The 21,006-nt window shown below is 35.9% G+C and overlaps 1 protein-coding gene across 2 annotated transcripts in view; it reads right to left on the bottom strand.

Moving 5' to 3' along the window:
* LOC124357958 (cyclic AMP response element-binding protein A-like) overlaps positions 1-15,079 on the bottom strand; it is a 191,802-nt gene extending 176,723 nt beyond the window's left edge. For both annotated transcript variants that reach the window (XM_046810126.1, XM_046810125.1), the window contains exon 1: positions 14,749-15,079. In XM_046810126.1, the coding sequence (XP_046666082.1) occupies positions 14,749-14,907 (159 nt within the window). In that variant the 5' untranslated portion in view covers positions 14,908-15,079. The remainder of the gene's footprint in view (positions 1-14,748) is intronic.
* Between the last annotated feature and the right edge of the window lie 5,927 nt (positions 15,080-21,006).

Raw genomic sequence — 21,006 nt, 5'->3', positions numbered from 1 at the left:
CTCAGTTATCACTGAGTCACGATGCGTGAAGGTGTAGACCAAATCCGATTTTTATATACAGCTGCCTTACTGTAAGTATTTTTGTTTTCCTGAAAAAGCTGATTTGAGGGTTAGCGTTTTTTCGGTTTTTTAAACCCCGGCTTTTATTACTGATTTTTGTAAAATGTAAAGAGGGTAAAATTATGTTTTTACGAGCGCCCCTAGCGCCTCCCCAAGCAACTATTCCATACAACAGGATAGATTGCGCATAAGCAAAATATACACGCTTGATTTCATCACAATTTTAGTATCCGATTCAGCTGATAAAAAACATATATTAATTTTTCTAAGGTTGTTCTTAATTTTCTCGATGTGGTTGTCAAATTTCAATTTCGAATCCAAAATTACTCCCAAATACTTATACTGGTCTACCCTTTTCAATGACGTTACAGGAACAGCACTGATTTTACTGCGTTACCACAAGAGTGGAGCATCAATCTGAGATCAGCGGGCGGCCCACCCGCGGCACGAAGGCAATTGGCAAACATTTAGTTTTGCCTACGTTCATGGTTAGCACATTATCATTAAACCATTTATGTATTAATGTTATTTCCCTTGATGCAATTTGATACACTTCATTCCAGTTCCTACCTTTTAATATTTATTGCCGTGTCATCTGCAAATAGAAAAAAGTCTTCCTGTTTAAATTCAGTTTGTCAATATTATTTATATAAATATTAAGAATAGTAAAGGTCCGAGTGTACTGCCTTGAACTACACCATACTCCTACACTGAGGACATCACTAGTTTGATTATTAATTGATACTACTTGTTTTCCTATCACTCAAATAACTCTTAAACCAGTTCAAGGCCACACCCCTCACTCCAACACATTTCTAATTTTGAAAATAGGATTTGTCTATCAATTGAGGTCAAAGGCTTTCGCCAAGTCAATAAAAATAACTAACACTTTTTTCATTAGCATTGATTGACTCCATGATCACTTTGTTTAGCAGGAAAAGAGCGTCTGTCGTATTTTTTCCACTTCTAAATCCAAATTGGTTTTCTGATAAAATATTATTAAGTTCCAAATACGATTGCAATTGATATTTAACACACTTCTCCAATACTTTAGATAGTACACTAAGTAATGAGATCGGCCTATAATTGTTTAAATCGGTTTTACTGTTTTGCTTTGAATATTGGAATGACCTTTGCAACCCTGAACTGATCTGGAAAGATTCCAGAAGTTAGACTTTGATTAATGATGTGGGTCAAGGGTAAAAGTAAATACTCAATACAATTTTTGAGAATAGCGGCCGGAAAAGCATCCATGCCGGGGGCCGAACCGCCACGCATCTCCCCGACACACCTCAACACCTGGCTGGCGGAGACTGGCTCCAGATGAAACTCGTGCTCGACTCTGTACGCGGAATCATCGATCAACGGCGGGGCCCAATGGCGGAGGCAGCTCAGTGGCCAACTTATTCCCTACATTTGAAAAAAATGTATTAAAGGATTGTGCCACCCGCCGGCACGCCCCCACCACCGACATCCGAGCCCCCCATAAATGATGCTATTGGATGCTATTTAGCATATTACATACATTGAATTTTATATACAAAGTGGAGATTTCAAGACGTTTTATTTTGAACTACAAGAATAAAAATAATCTATCTAGAACGCCTTGACATATACTCGTATCATTCAAAATATATAAATACATCAGTGAAAATGAACACTTATAAATTCGAACCAACACAAAATATAGTAAGAAAATTCGAATACTATTAAAATTGTACAATATTGTGATTGTACCTAATTTATGTTATCAACATTTTGTGTAATTCATATTTTAAATTAGCATTAAAAATATTCTAACACGTTATTCCCTATTTTTCATGGATGCGATATATTTGTTATGCGTACATCTGTGTACCCAAAAATGTTCTGATTTAAAACTGACTTATTCGCTGCTGGACTCCTTTTTAAAAACGTTTTTGAGCGTGTAAAACATTTTTATTTATATACAAAACATATTTTGTGTTTGTAAAATTGCTTTAAGTTGTTTCACATGTGTGTATTTTTTAATATTGTACCATTCTAGTATCAAAGTGTAAAAACAAGACGAACTTGCTTAAATATGAGTCAGTTCCTAAGTAAATATTTAGAATCTGTGACAGTTTAAACGTTTGTTTTAAAAGTTCACTTGTAATCTATTAGTTTAAATAAACGTAACGAAAACGCGTGTTTCACCTACTCCTAGATCATGAGTGCCCTTAGAGATCGTATTATCTGAGATTGGAAAGGAATTTAGTAGTATTTGCTTTGTGAACAATTAACTAAGGGTAATCCCTACTAATTAACTGACAGCGGACTGATAGGCCCTACTAATTAACTGACAACAGACAGGTAGGGCTTACTAATTGAATAACCATGCATTGATAGGCCCTACTAATTAACTAACCGCGAACAGCTAGGTCCTAATAAATAACTGTCATCGTACTGGTAGGCCCTACTAATTAACTAACAGAGTACTGGTAGGCCCTACTAATTAACGGACAACAGACAGGTAGGGCCTACTAATTGAATAACCATGCATTGATAGACCCTATTAATTAACTAACCGCGAACAGCTAGGTCCTAATAAATAACTGACATCGTATTGGTAGGCCCTACTAATTAACTAACAGAGTACTGGTAGGCCCTACTAATTAACTGACAGCGGACAGATAGAACCTACTAATTAAAAACCATGCATTGATAGGCCCTACTAATTAACTAACCGCGAACTGCTAGGCCCTAATAAATAACTGACATCGGACTGGTAGACCCTACTAATTAACTGACAACGGACCGGTAGACCCTACTAATTAACTGACAACGGACCGGTAGACCCTACTAATTAACTGACAACGGACCGGTAGACCCTACTAATTAACTGACAAGAGTACTGGTAGGCCCTACTAATTAAGGACCCGAAATACTCTTCTTACTAGGCAAAACCGTGTCATAGTTTGTCTACCTGTCCGTCAGTGCAATAATACTTGTCAGAGAGACTCTAGAGACTTGAAACTTTGTATATTGATTCGTCTATGTCTAAGGAAGACCTCTATTGATTTTGGGATCAAAAGGTCTAAAGCCACGAATTTGTGTAAAAATTAGACTGATCTGTAGAGATTTTTATCAAGTTCCGTTAGTTCCTTAGCAACTTCTTCATTAAAAAAAGCACAAAACTTGCTTAATCAAAGCAACATTTTTACCCTGCTAGTAGTGGTTATTTTATCCTGTACTTTCAGACCAGTTTGGAGTTTCCCACAAGGGTTTTTTTTAATCACAAAAATATGAAGCAATGTATATGATGTCAGAAAAAATGGAGGGTTATGCGTGAATTAAAAAAGTATTACATTTTTTAAAAAGAAATGCAATATTTTTGGAAATTTTTAGAATTTTAAATTTTAAATCTTGTCAAACATGTGATTGTGAGAAAATTAAAAAATTGAACTAATTCATTTGGTTTCAAATTTCAATAGCTATCAGAAAAAATTGTTATTGTATGTAACCGAAATAATGCTACGTACCAAAAACCAGTTATAGGCTTAAATATCAAAAACTGTTTTACACCACAGAATTTAGAAAAAAATTAGAAATTAGATTGAACACGTTATAAACAGCATATACCGTTCGATAGCTTAATTTTTTCCGAACCAGTGGTGCCGAAATAACGCTGTTCCGTTAACGAAGTTTATTATAAGAAGTTGCTATGCGAGGGCATGTCTGGTCGACAGAAATGTCGATTAACACTGGTAGAGAAAAGGCTGAGAAAGAATTGAGATTATTAATAATATATTCATGCTCGTGTGATCGGGAGAGAGAATACACGCCCCGCGGCGTACCATGGCGCGCCATCACAGTCGCTGTCTCAAGTGCGGTCGTGATATCGTATCTGTTGACAATTACGATACAAGCGTTCAACATTAACATTGTACACAATTATTGCTTGTCGTTCTGTAGAAGTGAGCGCCAACTCTCGCAGCCAACCAACTAGTCTCAACACGGCATTCATGCTCGAGAGAGAATACACGCCCCGCGGCGTACCATGGCGCGCCATCACAGTCGCTGTCTCAAGTGCGGTCGTGATATCGTATCTGTTGACAATTACGATACAAGCGTTCAACATTAACATTGTACACAATTATTGCTTGTCGTTCTGTAGAAGTGAGCGCCAACTCTCGCAGCCAACTATCAAGTCTCAACACGGCATTCATGCTCGTGTGATCGGGAGAGAGAATACACGCCCCGCGGCGTACCATGGCGCGCCATCACAGTCGCTGTCTCAAGTGCGGTCGTGATATCGTATCTGTTGACAATTACGATACAAGCGTTCAACATTAACATTGTACACAATTATTGCTTGTCGTTCTGTAGAAGTGAGCGCCAACTCTCGCAGCCAACCAACTAGTCTCAACACGGCATTCATGCTCGAGAGAGAATACACGCCCCGCGGCGTACCATGGCGCGCCATCACAGTCGCTGTCTCAAGTGCGGTCGTGATATCGTATCTGTTGACAATTACGATACAAGCGTTCAACATTAACATTGTACACAATTATTGCTTGTCGTTCTGTAGAAGTGAGCGCCAACTCTCGCAGCCAACCAACACGGACTCTACCTTCCATTAAACAAATTAAAAAGTTGCATAATTCATCGATAAAACTGGAATATTGCGGAAACTACTTCCTACGTCAAAACGGCAAACCTGTTTTATGTCCAAAGAGATTGTGTTGCATTGAGAATATTTTATAGGACAGATGCAAGATATTAACTGCCTTATAGACGTCTGTAACTGTAAATGTGGTATTTTGCATGTAAATTGTTAAATAAAACGCTAAAGGTTAAGGTCCATTCGGTAAGAATATATCAGCCGTGCAAACCCAAGAACTACTCTGATCTGTCGATTAATATTTTACCAATAGAAGAAGTATCAGTCAAATACCTTTAAATTATACATCAATCGAAAGCATATGAACTGTTTTTAATGTTTAAGAGGCTTTGATGTTCTTTCTCCTGTTTCTAGTTGACAATCTGTGTGTATTTCCCAGATGTGATTTTGTTAGTCTCTGAGCAGCGGAGATTGTTGTTAGTCTCTGAGCAGCGAAGGTTGTTGTTAAGTCTCTGATAAGCGGAGATTGTTGTTAGTCTCTGAGCAGCGGAGATTGTTGTTAGTCTCTGAGCAGCGGAGATTGTTGTTAGTCTCTGAGTAGCGGAGATTGTTGTTAGTCTCTGAGCAGCGGAGATTGTTGTTAGTCTCTGAGTAGCGGAGATTGTTGTTAGTCTCTGAGCAGCGGAGATTGTTGTTAGTCTCTGAGCAGCGGAGATTGTTGTTAGTCTCTGAGCAGCTGAGATTGTTTTTAAACAAATAATCTTTTTTTGTTCTTTGTTCGGAAGTATTTTACTCAAATTGAGCAAAGTTTGATTATACACTGTTGGTTATAATACTACAGAATGGGTAGATCAAGTTTTGTTTGCGACATTCAAGTGGAATCTAACATTACTGACTTGGTTGAGCCTAAAGTAGAATTATTGCATCTTTTTTGTTTTTTGCTTGATTTTGAAGTAAAAAAACTTACATATACACTGTTCTAAATCAGCTAACTTCACAAACGGGTAGAAAAAACATATTTACTTGAAAAAGAACATACTTGTATGTAATGTATTGTTTGCCATGTCAAATAATAAATACAATACGAGGATGTAAAAATTAGATATATTTTATTTTAGCTTCAAAATGATGTGCATTTATTCTCCGATCCTTAACAAGAAAAATGATATACTGTATAACACTCTATACATACACTACCTACTTAGAAGATGTTTTAATGAAATTTACAAAGGGATCCTGCAGAGCCTTCAAAATTCAGTGCACACTTTGGAATTGTTAATAGACGTTTCCAGCGTTAAAGAACATGAACATCAAAGATGCGATAAATAGTGGTCACGGTTTTAATCAGTTATATTAATAGATCAATATATCGCAACACTATAACAGATTGTATTCTTGGAAAGAAAAGCTCGGCAGGGTTGGGTTACAGCTATATTTACTTTAACTTCTCGGTAATGCAAACAGATTAGCCTGAGGTATTGCTTACTTTCAGAACAAAGAGATAATTTTGTTTATTAATATCATACTCGCCAATTCATTAAAAGTGGGTAAAATCATTTTAGGGGAAATCTAAATGAAATGAACAAATTCCCAGTAAATTTCAAGATTCAGTAATGTAGCCTTGAAAAGTGTTTATTATAATTTAACAGAATACACCTTTTAAAACTTTTGTAGTTTTTATTTCCCCACTGTGTACATTTTGGATTCGAAGAATCCACCTTCAAGCACTGTAGTTTAACGTAATTAAACGAAGTAAAGAAATAATTGAGCGAAATAATTTTACCTTAACCTTAACCTAATTTACAGCACTTGAAAATGGATTCTTCGAATCCGAAATGTACAAAATGAAATTGAAAATCTAACCATAGAAAGAAAGTTCCTTTTATCACAGAAGAGTACTAAGAGATATTTCGTATATCACAAAATAAACATGTTGCAATGATCTCACGTACCATTTGTTTTCAGTAACTACTGTATTGCCAACAGCACAAAGATATTTTACAAAGATACATTATTTTTAACGTGTTTTAGATAACAAAGAGCCATTGTATTATCTTACAAAAAAGTAACCAATCATTACCTGAAAGTAGATGACTTGTTATGAAGAAAACTTTGCCGATGCAATGTTTTCGGTTTCGATTTCTCGTCAAGTTTGTTTTTTGTGATTGACGTTCATGTATATGTTATTTGAAAAACGTTACAACAATGTTGGTCAAAAAAATCAACTTTCTTTTTTCTTACACGGAAATAAAATGAAATATATACTTAAATCTTAGTTAGTAAATTGAAATATTAACGTCTGGACGTACAAACCACATCAATAAGCCTATTCTAGAACAATCAGTTGCTTTATATTTTTAAACATTATAGATTCATTTGATTATTTTTATAAATTTTTTGCTATTGAGTGAAGAAAATGACAAAACATATTTTTACATAAAATGGCAAGAACAACTTAATGGAGTGAATAAATTATAGTTTTACTACGAATTTTAATATTCACTATTTCATTACTAATTATCTTAAAGAATTCTTTTATTGTAAGAGCTTTTATGATAGGATAATACAAATTCCAATTATTATTTACACATAAATTGTATTTTTGCATACATTATAATTTATAAGGACCATTGATATGGTTTACGGTCTCAGAAAGTATTCATATTCAATATTTTTTATATACCAATGGCAATAATAATCCAGCAACAAGCAAGAACAATTCCAATAACAGTATACTGCCGTGATGACCAGTAAAAATCAATAACTAATCGCTAATATAGTGTAACAACATCAATAACTGTTAACTCAGACATGGCAGTAACAGTATTGATTCACACTCTCAGCTCCACGTGGGCCTATGTTTACACTTGATGTACAGCAACACAGACGCTTGGTGCTTACAGTGTTAAATAGCAATAGATGACAAGCTAATGTACACGGTGTGAAACAAACCAATCTATTCCAATAATAGTGCAGATTATATATTATTTATATAATATATATATATATATATATTATTATAGAGAGAGAGATATGGAGAGAGGGGGGAGGGGAGGGAGGGATAGAGAGAGAGAGAGGGAGGGAGGGAGGGATATGGGGAGAAAGGGAGGGGAACTGGACTTCAAGTTACATCAACGAGTATGTGCAGGAACTATAGAAACATCACAGACAGAGTTGGCTATCTTATCAGCCGTGGAATTGTTCTCTCAAGTTCATTAGTTGCGGGGTGAAACTTTCCAGGGAATTATTGCAGACGAGTACTTTGGAGATGAGACATTTTTTGTCTGCGAGATCTCAGGCCAGTCAATCTAAGCGTTCATATTCATCACATTTGGCACTTTAAACGAGAAATTCCCACGTGAGAAGTCCTGGGGTGTTTAGTAGGTCGACCTGCCTCTGCTGAAGTCAAATGGACACTTCACCTCGCACGTGGAAAGTGGTAAATACAAAAACGCCGAGCATGTCTTGGTTTCACGAGTGCATCAGATAATGAAATTCCTCAGCTAGAGAATATTGATTACGTATATTATTGACAATATTACATAACAAGCATCTCATACCTAGTGCATATTGAGAGTTAGGTGGAAAATTGCATTCGATAGATAGTTCAATCGGTCGAATCGTCCACTTGTGTAAGATGTGGGTGGACGAATGATAGGTAGTTTTACCTTGCTAAGACAAAACCCGTTATATGCAAGCATTTGCGGGGGAAGGGAAAGATTGTGGTGGGCAGAATCAATCATGTCATCGCCAGTTACAATTGTAGCTTGAGTGTGTTCCCCGCCATTAAACCTTGGCGTAGTCTAATGGGGAATCAAGATAAACCATTAAAAAAGACAACTTGTTAGGTTGGTATTCTACTTAATCTTCGAACAGGGTAAAATGCTCTGTTATGTTGGTAGTAAATAATGCGCGCGAAGTTTGAATGTCATCAAACATTAGATTGAGGAAAGTAGTTGTGAAACTGCTGAGCAAATACATAACACAGTTTGAAAAGATCTTAGTTTATTACTAGACGTACAATATTTATTTGTGTAACCCCGTCTGCGTATTTGTATGCACGGGTATAAACGCGATGGATGTTGAGACTATACCCAGTCTAGCCGGCCTGTTAGTGAAACTGACGAATATTTTATGCCGCACAGTTGGCAGCAGTTCATAAGAGGACAACGGCATCACAACTGATAACGTCTATTATTGACTCAATATAACATAACAAGAAACTCCTGCCCCGCGTCGTCTTCAGAGAGTCTACATTGCACTAAATTGTCTCTACTGTATTTCTAATATTCTATACTTGACTGCTATTACTCCTTAACTTTTATTGAACTCAATCCGTATATCTGTTTAAATATAAACTAAAATTTGCCGAGCCCTAACTCATGAAATATTACTCTAATAATAAAAACGCACATTTAGTTCAAATCTAACCAACACATCGATCTGTCTAAAAAAAATAAACTATTCGAAATATGTACGTAGTTTTAAACATCAGTTTGAGTACTTAATGTAAACGAGGAAAATTGTACAGTAATGTTAGATAAGCAGACAGTTATTGTTCCATGTGTGTCAGAATGTACTTGCTGTTACAGTCTGTTCTGACAGTTTAGAATACATTATTGCTATATTATTTCTAACTAATTTTTCTAACTAAACATGGAAGTTTCTATGTTTGTCCTTCATAATGCATAAACTTCTGAATTGATAGGGACTTAGAGTTTGGCATTGGTATAAACAATAGGCATTTTGTTATTCCTACGGATTTCATCCTAGATGTGAAATATTACAAATGTAGTTTTTGAATATTATTTCAGCTCACGCAAAACCTACTTTGCATGATTGAAACTTTGCACTGACTCGGTTTAAGAGTAAAATAATATCTGAATTAATTATTCACATCTAAATTTTTAAATTTATTATAGGGCTCCAGAATATTACATCTTAGGTGGTCAGTAATAAAGAGATTCGACTCCGACCTCAAAGCTGGTTTGAAACGATTAAAAAACTACGACTAAATTCGTAGAGAGTGTAACGCAATGGAATTTAGAGCTCATAAAAAACAGTTTTGTCAAATTGAGATAAAAACCTCTATATGGAAAACATTTTTACAACCTACCTGAGAAAATCTACCACCTTCCAGCATCAGATCACAAATGAAAAGTGAGTACTTGGAAAGTCCCAAACCAGATGTATTAGTTCGAGAAAGAACAATTTTAATTGGTTGTTATTGCAGACAATTATGTCAAATGCCCTAATATCACAACAAAAACAACAGGAAGTGGAAATCAAATCGAAGAAATCAACGTGTGAGAGAGATATTGAAAATTGTACACAATTGACCAAAACCATAAGAGATAACAGCGCAGCCGCCTTACCGAGATATTCTGCGTTAGATAACAATATAATCAGCACTGTACACTGTGTATTGTTCTAGATCCCAACCTCTAAATCACTTAAGATTGTGTAAGATGCAATAACTGTTTACATTAGGTCTACCAAAATATTCTGCGTTAGATAACAATATAATCAGCACTGTACACTGTGTATTGTTCTACATCTCAACCTCAACTGTTTAAATTAGGTTTACCGAGATATTCTGAGTTAGATAACAAGATAATCAGCACTGTACACTGTGTATTGTTCTACATCTCAACCTCAACTGTTTAAATTAGGTTTACCGAGATATTCTGAGTTAGATAACAAGATAATCAGCACTGTACACTGTGTCACTGTGTATTGTTCTACATCTCAACCTCCAAATCACTTAAGACTGTGTAAGATCCAAGACTGTTTACATTAGGTCAACAGCTAAAGATCAACTTCAATCACTTTTAGTGTTCACATTCGCATCTGATTGCTCCTCGAGTCGAGCAAATTCTTTCTCCGATTGAGATGGGATTTACTCTTGAATGACCTAGAGTGGAAGCAGACCGCCATTATAGTTTAGGTTATTCCCGTTACAGCCGAAGTTATAGTCTACGTCAAGACTCGAATATCGGGTTGAACATTTTCCTTTCAATGTACGGTTCCAACACCTTTCTAATCTATCCTCCGGTCTTTAACGTAAACTATACTTAAGGCTAAGCTGGTAGGTAAATCTTTTTGGAGCATCAAAATGAGTAATGTTTGGTAATGGGGCACTCGGTTTCATCTGCAAAGGAATACTTTTTTTCGACCAACAGCTATTAAAACTTCTAGCAACATTTTTGCAAGTTCTGATTCCAATATGTAAGTATTTAACAAGCTAATTATGCATAATTTCGAGTAAGAATGTAGTATATTCGTATTATCAATAACAACACGAGAGCAAATTATTAACTTAAAATTTCGACCAATGATTTAAATAGTTTCGTCTGCTTTCTTCTTAATTTTTAGAGCGCTACACTTATGTTTTTCTTTTTTTTAGACCAAGTCAGTCATATTTTGCATTTTGAGTGCATCATATTGCATTTAAAAGCTCTTCAATAAAAATGACAAAAAATGTTAAAGGATGGCTCTCAACAAACCACCTAAGAACCCTCCCCCTCCCAATACCTTATACCTTATCTACGAATAAGGGAAATTTTTTCAAGACCCTTCTTAAAGAGTTGTGACCATTTGTTGTGTTTATACATGATTTCGAGGAACAATTACGAATACAGACCCCATTTGAAATATTTACATTGCCGCTATTTCTAAACATACAATTATAATATGTAAATTTTGGACACTATCCACGTCTTTGTAAAAAAACGATCTTACACTGCAGAAATAGAGTTGGACATAGCTTTATTTACAATCAACTAACCTATTCTAAAAGTATCTACCTTTAATTCCAAAATGCCCTTTATAATGTGTCATAAGGAATAAGCAGGTCCATCTCAGCATTCAGGAATGTCTACTGTTGTCACCAGTCCAAAGATGTTTGGTCAGATCCACCAGAATGTCTTCCACTACTATTGGAACATCTCAAGGTACTTATGAGTTGAATAATTATGAGCAGAATGAGTATATTCTTACTAGTCTGGTGTGAACTACTCTTTAAAAAGAGAGTATTAACTGGACATTCGGTGACTGAAGACCAAAGGTGTGGACATTGACATATATATATATATATATATATATATATATATATATATATATATATATATATATATATATATAAAAGAAAGGTATTGATTGGATTTTGTCTATTAAAATGGCGACCTTCAACTTCCAACCCGGAACACCGGACTTGTACAGTTAGCCAGATGACGCGGAATTCTGCCAAGCGCCGTCGCGGGAATACCAGTAAGGCTTGCCAACCGTCCGAAGTATAACCGAACTGAGAATTGGGCGGAATCCAAATCCATTTCTTTATCCAGTTCTAATCACATTTCCACTATTGGCTGATCTGCTTTCCACAGGTAAATAAGGTTACTCTTCAACTGCATTACTTAGTAAAAACTCTCAGGACACCATCAGCTCTCGTTATTCATGAGTCTCGCAAAAGCAACGAACACGCACTGACAACTGAGTCAACTTTTATAGTGACTCGATGATCAAGTGCAGGTTTGACTCTCTTGCACTTTTTAATCGTAGTGTTCAGAGTTTATTGGTAGTGTGCTCGTTCACTTCGGCTTTTAAATTTACAGCTAGAGAAGGTTTTAAAACAATTGAAGAGAGTTTAAGTACAGTTTAAAAACTACTTAAATGTTGTTTTGCCACTGATATCTTGGATGAAAACAAACCACAACAACATTTGATACTACATCTTTGATGAATGAGTCACGTACCAATAGAGATAAAGACAGTAAATTGAAACTAAATACATTCGTAGTCATCACATATTTGGAAAGTTGCAGACATCTTGAAAGCCTTGAGTACCGGATCAATTTATAAATAATCTCTTGTGGTAAAATGACAAAAGATGGGGTATTTTCGAGGTGACAATGAAGCCGGTGGATCACTGTTGCGGCAAATATTGAGGGGAGGGTGAGTGGGAGGGGGAGGGGGACATATGAGGGCAGTTTAATGTCGGATAATTACGACTCCCCCGCGCTAGTGAAAGGGTGTTCTCTTGTGAAGGGCTTTCATTCATTTGTCGATAGAAGAACCAACCTTGCTAGCTTACCGATTGAGGTAAAAACCAAGAAGAGTGTATATCTCAACAGTAAGTTTAATAGTAACAGGCTATACTGCCCGATTAAGCTCTCTATTAATTTACTCACTGACGTGAGCCCAAAACCCTTTGGGTTCAACTCAAAATACTTGCAATATGACCATAGACATATAAAAACTGAAAACTTCATACTTCCCAAAGAAAAGTTTTAAACCAATTACAATGAATGAGAAAATAAATTTTAATGTTGTAAAAGTACCAATTTGATCTTAAACGAAGCATTGATTTTAGACGAATTTATAAGGATAAATTATAGTTAGAAATTATGGTTTCTTCAGGTCAGGTCATCTTTAAGAGTGATTCCTGAGTACGTATCAGAGATTAAGAAAATCAAGTATGTGAAACTCATACATAACAAAATTGATTTGGTGAACACAGAAACAAGATTCTGAGGGTTTTGGAGAATGTACATTTCAAAGCCAGAAAATTACAATCGTAGAGATAAGACCCAGCGAGCATAAATAACATACATCTTTGCTTTTAGTGAATTTTATAGGATCCAGAGAGCTTTGACATCAAAAGGTTAATGGGCCACGAGATGAGTAAATTGGAAGTCAAATAGTGTGGGATATTTGGGTGCCTTAGATAACAGAAAAGGCGATTAAGAAGGCCAAAGAGCAAGAAGATGCTTGATTTTGAAATTGCAAAGCAAGGATTGATTTTGGGCTTTGGCTTGTATTGAGCCAAAGGCCAAGATCGAGTTTAGGGAATCCACCAACCCATGGTTGAGACCATTGTTCTTGAAATGACAAGTTTACAAGGGTTGTACGTCCTCGAGGGATTAGAAGATCCCCGGAAGTGAAAGTTCCCAGGCCATATTTAGGGCAACTGTCTTCAGATATGGAGCTTTCAGAAAATGTACAATTTTAGTGACTTATATAAAGTATATTCAAACCCGTCTGTGAAACCAAATGCATCTATGGAAAAAACCTAGAAAGGGGCCTCGGGCATTTTAAGACTGTTTTCTGAGTAACTTACGTACCAAAATAGAGATTATCTGAGACTAAGAAAATTAAGTATGTGAAACTCAAACAAAACACCAAATTGATTGGGTAAAAATAGAAAAAAACTCCTGAGGTTTTGGAGAATTTACATTTCAAAGCCAAACTGAGGAAAACGTAAAACAGATTGCACTCTAAAACTAATCTGAATGGGGAACGTGTCTGACTATTCTTAATAATTTAACGAACAAACCTTTTTTGTGTCGTCGTTAAGTTTTAATTAGTACAAAACCACTACACAAATTAATTAGTGTCTACTGACTATAATTGGACAGCCAGTATAATTACTGAACTATAAATCCATGTGTACTTTGGTTCACTGATATGCAAGCTTACTTTGATGGAGGTTTTAGCCACCCTAGGCTTAATTACAACTAACAAATTTCCTTGTAAGTTAGCAAAACCCATAATTTAATCTTGTTTGTAGTTTTTTCCTTGGTAAGACTTTTTTTATACAGCAGGAAATATTTAGAAAGCAACAATTGTGTACACTTAGCTTGCATAAGATAAGGTATCGCTAGAAAGTCCTGGCTATCTAACCGTTGATGAGATACTGTAGAAGAGGTTTCTTCAGTCACGGCGGAAATTCAGATATTTACTCGTATACCAAGACGGTCTAATTATTAAACTCATGTACAAGAGTACTAGTTTATTTTTCAGTGAAAGAGTTCAATGATAACATATTTCAAATGAGAAAGTTTCATGGGTATTTTATGAAGTTAATTGTACATAAACGAAATCGCATACATGCGATTTACTTATGTCCTTAAGTAGTGCCTACAACGAAAATGAAGATTGTCTTCTGTCACTGTTATTGAAACCTAATGGTTAAAATTAAGAGTTTAATCCTCGATCTCAGGGATAATAAACCTTTAGTGAGGAACCAAACTCTAACTTTCCTTCTTTCTCCCTACGGCTCTCTCAACCAGAGCTTATCCGCCGGTAACATCAGAACTGCCACTCACCTGATCTAAATCCGAGTCACCCCACAGGTCGCCCAGGTCGTTGGCTGTCACGTCGTAGGAGAACGTTTCCATGTTGAACATCTGTAAACTATCCCACACAGATCCGCTGCCGAGCGCGCGGTGGTCACGGTCCGAGAGGCCTTTCAGATCCTGAACCATTTATAACCGCTAGAGGCCATTGTGAACGAGAAGATCGAAAGGCGAACGGAACAGTTTCACTTGCACGGCGCGCACTCACAAGTTAGTCGGCAGCAGACGACGGATTAGCGCGGATTCCAGTGTTTCGACGGACGACAACCTGTTGACTGCGACAGCCGGCTGGCGCGCGTGGCGAGAGGCGACGGTGGCGCTGCGGCGGACGTTCACCGCACTATCTTGGGGAGCGCCCAAATCCAGTCCTGGCTTCCAACCTTTCCCCGAAGCGTTTTTCACCCGGACTTTGAACTTGTCTACGTCAAAATATAATGAGTTTTTAAATCGACGATGTAAATAACGTTCTTAATCAGGTTGTACTTCACAAACTTGCTGGGATTTACCATTCGTATGCTGCATTTTGGCTTCAGATAATGTATTCCTTTAAATAGAACAACTTTTACCACACCTTAATCTACAACTTATTACCATCGATGCGACGATAGGGATGTTGCGATATTATCGATATCAATATATATCGATATTATCGTTTCGATATTTCCTATATTGATATCGATATAAATTATCCGATATTATCGTAATATCGGAAGAAATATACGAATATCGGGGTTTTGATATAATATTGAATAAAAAGTTGTAATTATTTATTATTTTTGCTTTATTAGTTTTACAAAAGGAACACTCAAAGAACTTGCTTTGTTCAGTTGTTAAATGCAACGCCAGCAAAGAAATTAACTTTGCAAATTAAGTAAAACGTAACCAGATGATGCTTGGTTCAGTTAAGCATATAAAATATAGTTACTTTTTAAAATGTAATTGTGTTCTTAAAACGCAATTTAGATTCTTATAGATTTATATTGAAATGTAAAATTGTAATTTTTATTCTTACTTTGACAATTGTTTTTTAATAATTGTGCTTCAAATGGTTCTTAGTTAAAAAATGTTAAATAGAATAATTTAAGGAATTTCTTTTTTATCTTTAAATAATGGTTTTTTTTATGTATTTAGTTGTACTTGTATTAAAACATTATTTTGGAAATGAACTCGTAAGTTGTATCTTTGATTAAACTAGTTACACACACTGATACAATCAAAGTTTGTATACACCAATTCAATCATTCCCCTTCCCTTATTTATCGATATCGGTCGATATTAAGAATATCGATATTTTGATTCGATAATATCGGTATATCGATATTCAAGCTTAATATTGATATCGATAACAAATATCGGAATTAGCCTCATATTGCAACAACCCTATGCGACGGTGACAACCGAGAGGCTATATACTAGTTTACAAATTAACTAATGGTTATTTTTGTAAACATAAACAAAGGTATCGCAATTTCGAAAATTATATTAATTCTAACTTAATTACGGTATGTTTGTATTTTATAATATAATTATATATCAACATTCACAATTTTTTATCATGATGAATATGTGTAGTACAAAACAACACACAGTTTAAAACCGATTCCAGGCAAGAGAGATTGTGCTAGCGAACATACATGACGAAATGAAATGTTTTACTGGTATAAATTAATGCCACAAGATTATAGTCATGAATGCTTAGGCCTAGAGTTAATTAAACTGCACCACATTCAACCACATCGAAATCAAGAAAAGTTGCTAAATGCTTTAAAACGAATTTTATGCTTTAGACATTTGTAATAACCACTTTTACTTGTGCAAGCTGCTTCACAGTCGATTTCTGATAAGATAGACACTTCAGGTCAGTAAGCATTACCTATTTAAGGGACCTACTTTTCCTGAAACTCCTTCCCTACATTAGGAGCATTAATTTTCTCCCCTTTACTTTACTATTTTAGCAAAACCCACTCTCATACGAGTATATAGGGTAGCCTACTGAAATAATTTAGAACGAACAAGTTTAAACTATAAAGTATGTATGTAATGTGTATAAAAGTCCTATCTGTTTGTAATGTTATAACTGTACTGCATCAAACAATTAAATTAATACTCGTATCAGTTTGTAGTTTTTTTAACTAGAAAAGCAAATAGTTTCAATCAGAGCCGTACACGACTTCAACGGGCCCTGGAAAGGTATTCACCGCTTCACCCCCTCCCCTTGTCATCCATTGACATCTTATTTTGTTTAATAAAACAAGCTCTAAAAATGCATAATATTTAGTCTATTAGTTGCCAGACTGAAATCATTTTTAGATATTAATGAGTGTGAGAAAAAACCTTAAAAGCTTTTAATTTTATTTTTATCCTAAATTGAAGACAATTTGTCTTCTTTATCGACATGCCAGTTATGATTCATCGAGTCAGACCGGACGCAAGTGTTGAGGTATTTGTTGTCTGATCCCAGAAACTATTATTGACTTTTCTGCTTGAATGCATGTTGTAAATAAACACGATCGAGACTGTTAAATCAAAAGCTAAATTATTATTCTTAAAGTAATAATCACAGTTTCTTGGAAATTGTAATGACCTATATTATTATAATAGCGCTACAGTAATTAGATTGAGCTATCTCGTCCGTCGACACTGTCCCTTCAGACGTGTGGCGGGGCCCGGCCCCTGGCCCCCTAAGAGCCCGGGCCCCGCTAAAATTTTCCTAAAAACCGATCTGAGCACGGCCCTAGTTTCAATCACTCTAACTAATAACCCAATATCAACCCAAATCCAATGTAATATAAAGTGCACGTGTTTAATTCATGGCCGTAGCCAGCGAGAGGGATCCAAGGGGTCCGGACTCCCCCCCAATTTTTAATTGTTTCAATTACTTTTTTAGTAAACGATTATTTTTTTAATAAGTCACTATTACTGACATGCACTGCTGAAAGAACGTTCTCAACACAGATACGGGTCAAGAACTTTTCAAGGAACAAAATTATGCCTTACTTTCTGTCCACTTTGGGAAAATATTAGCTTTCTTGAACCCCCCTCCTAACTATTTCCTGGCTACGCTCTTGGTGTAATTGCATAAAAACAGTAGAACAAGATTAATTCTAAAGAAACATGGTTTAAAAACTAATCTACACGATTTCTACAAAGTTATATCACACTTCTAATTGATTATAGCTACCCTATTATTGATCACAGGTTTATGAAACGTATGTACGTTAAAACTGTTTTTATAAAGGTTTTTTTTAATTAGCTTAGTTACTGTTCCCGTCTGTGGCTAACGTTTTCACGAAAACAGCCGTAATGGCAATTTTGTAAAAAAGACAATTTGTGTATATTTTGTGTCTAATAAAGTTTTATCCTGTAATTACAGTGCAGCGTAAAGCGTAAGTATCGTCCAGTGCTTCATGAACATCCCTCTGAAATACGCAGAATTTATTGGTGGGATAAGATCAAACTTCGAAAACATCCAAACCCGTTTTGTAAGAGGTCCAAAAAAGTCTGAGCAGAGTGACGTGAGCTGAATGTCCTAAGTATACAGTTCACAAAGTTTTGTACAAAAGACTTAAATGTAATGGTTAAACATCTCATCTATTGCATACTTTGAAGCCAGATGAGAAATCATAGAGGTATGATTTTGTAGTTGCTATTCTGTATGAAAACGGACTGGATCAAAAGTTAATAAACGGAATGGATTTAAATTATGAGGCTACATTTCACTTGTCCAGAAATCTGCATCGTCTTAACGTTCTATATTGTGCACTTAAAACGAATCAGAGCTGCGATTGAGTCAGTTACCGCAGAGGTCCTGAACAAAATATGGGAGGAGATTCATGGTGCTCATGTCGAGCTCAGATACACTGACAAACACTGTTTAAAGTACTCTTTAATCCTACATTAATCTCATTCTTGTGCGGTACATTTTAAAATTACGTACTTTTAAAGTAATTTTTAAATTACGTTATTTAAAAGTGTGACATGACTTTGTGAACACACTGTAAACTGTAAATTAATTTATCATATTTATTAGTAAAAATGGCCACTATATCTAACTAGAGTTCGCCTAATAGGAGATAATCAAATATCAAGTGTATTAGGTAAAATATCGGTGAAATTAGTACTTTATTAGTTCCAATTTTTTTTTAATTTCTAAAAACTCTTATAATATTTTGTAGTCAATTTACGCAATTAAATAGCAAAAATTGGGTGTTAAAACTAACAGTTAATATTTCACTGAGAAATTCCACACAAATTTCAAATCTATAGTTGCTTTGCACTTTTACTTCTTTCCTTTACGACAGAGATAACGCAGAGTAAGAGTTAACTATCTGAACACTCACGTCAACAAACTCGTAGTAATGATACGTCATTAGCACATACGTAAATACCTTGTAGAGAGGCCTACAATACTGCACAACGTGGTTACAACTACTTCTTTCCTTTACGACAGAGATAACGCAGAGTAAGAGTTAACTATCTGAACACTCACGTCAACAAACTCGTAGTAATGATACGTCATTAGCACATACGTAAATACCTTGTAGAGAGGCCTACAATACTGCACACCGTGGTTACAACTACTTCTTTCCTTTACGACAGAGATAACGCAGAGTAAGAGTTAACTATCTGAACACTCACGTCAACAAACTCGTAGTAATGATACGTCATTAGCACATACGTAAATACCTTGTAGAGAGGCCTACAATACTGCACACCGTGGTTACAACTACTTCTTTCCTTTACGACAGAGATAACGCAGAGTAAGAGTTAACTATCTGAACACTCACGTCAACAAACTCGTAGTAATGATACGTCATTAGCACATACGTAAATACCTTGTAGAGAGGCCTACAATACTGCACACCGTGGTTACAACTACTTCTTTCCTTTACGACAGAGATAACGCAGAGTAAGAGTTAACTATCTGAACACTCACGTCAACAAACTCGTAGTAATGATACGTCATTAGCACATACGTAAATACCTTGTAGAGAGGCCTACAATACTGCACACCGTGGTTACAACTACTTCTTTCCTTTACGACAGAGATAACGCAGAGTAAGAGTTAACTATCTGAACACTCACGTCAACAAACTCGTAGTAATGATACGTCATTAGCACATACGTAAATACCTTGTAGAGAGGCCTACAATACTGCACACCGTGGTTACAACTACTTCTTTCCTTTACGACAGAGATAACGCAGAGTAAGAGTTAACTATCTGAACACTCACGTCAACAAACTCGTAGTAATGATACGTCATTAGCACATACGTAAATACCTTGTAGAGAGGCCTACAATACTGCACACCGTGGTTACAACTACTTCTTTCCTTTACGACAGAGATAACGCAGAGTAAGAGTTAACTATCTGAACACTCACGTCAACAAACTCGTAGTAATGATACGTCATTAGCACATACGTAAATACCTTGTAGAGAGGCCTACAATACTGCACACCGTGGTTACAACTACTTCTTTCCTTTACGACAGAGATAACGCAGAGTAAGAGTTAACTATCTGAACACTCACGTCAACAAACTCGTAGTAATGATACGTCATTAGCACATACGTAAATACCTTGTAGAGAGGCCTACAATACTGCACACCGTGGTTACAACTACTTCTTTCCTTTACGACAGAGATAACGCAGAGTAAGAGTTAACTATCTGAACACTCACGTCAACAAACTCGTAGTAATGATACGTCATTAGCACATACGTAAATACCTTGTAGAGAGGCCTACAATACTGCACACCGTGGTTACAACTACTTCTTTCCTTTACGACAGAGATAACGCAGAGTAAGAGTTAACTATCTGAACACTCACGTCAACAAACTCGTAGTAATGATACGTCATTAGCACATACGTAAATACCTTGTAGAGAGGCCTACAATACTGCACACCGTGGTTACAACTACTTCTTTCCTTTACGACAGAGATAACGCAGAGTAAGAGTTAACTATCTGAACACTCACGTCAACAAACTCTTAGTAATGATACGTCATTAGCACATACGTAAATACCTTGTAGAGGCCTACAATACTGCACACCGTGGTTACAACTACTTCTTTCCTTTACGACAGAGATAACGCAGAGTAAGAGTTAACTATCTGAACACTCACGTCAACAAACTCGTAGTAATGATACGTCATTAGCACATACGTAAATACCTTGTAGAGGCCTACAATACTGCACACCGTGGTTACAACTACTTCTTTCCTTTA

The sequence above is a fragment of the Homalodisca vitripennis genome, chromosome 3 (genome assembly GCF_021130785.1).
Source record: "Homalodisca vitripennis isolate AUS2020 chromosome 3, UT_GWSS_2.1, whole genome shotgun sequence".
Lineage (NCBI taxonomy): Eukaryota > Metazoa > Arthropoda > Insecta > Hemiptera > Cicadellidae > Homalodisca > Homalodisca vitripennis.
The sequence above is the reverse complement of the archived record's forward strand: the minus strand, read 5'-3'. Positions and strand labels throughout refer to the sequence as shown.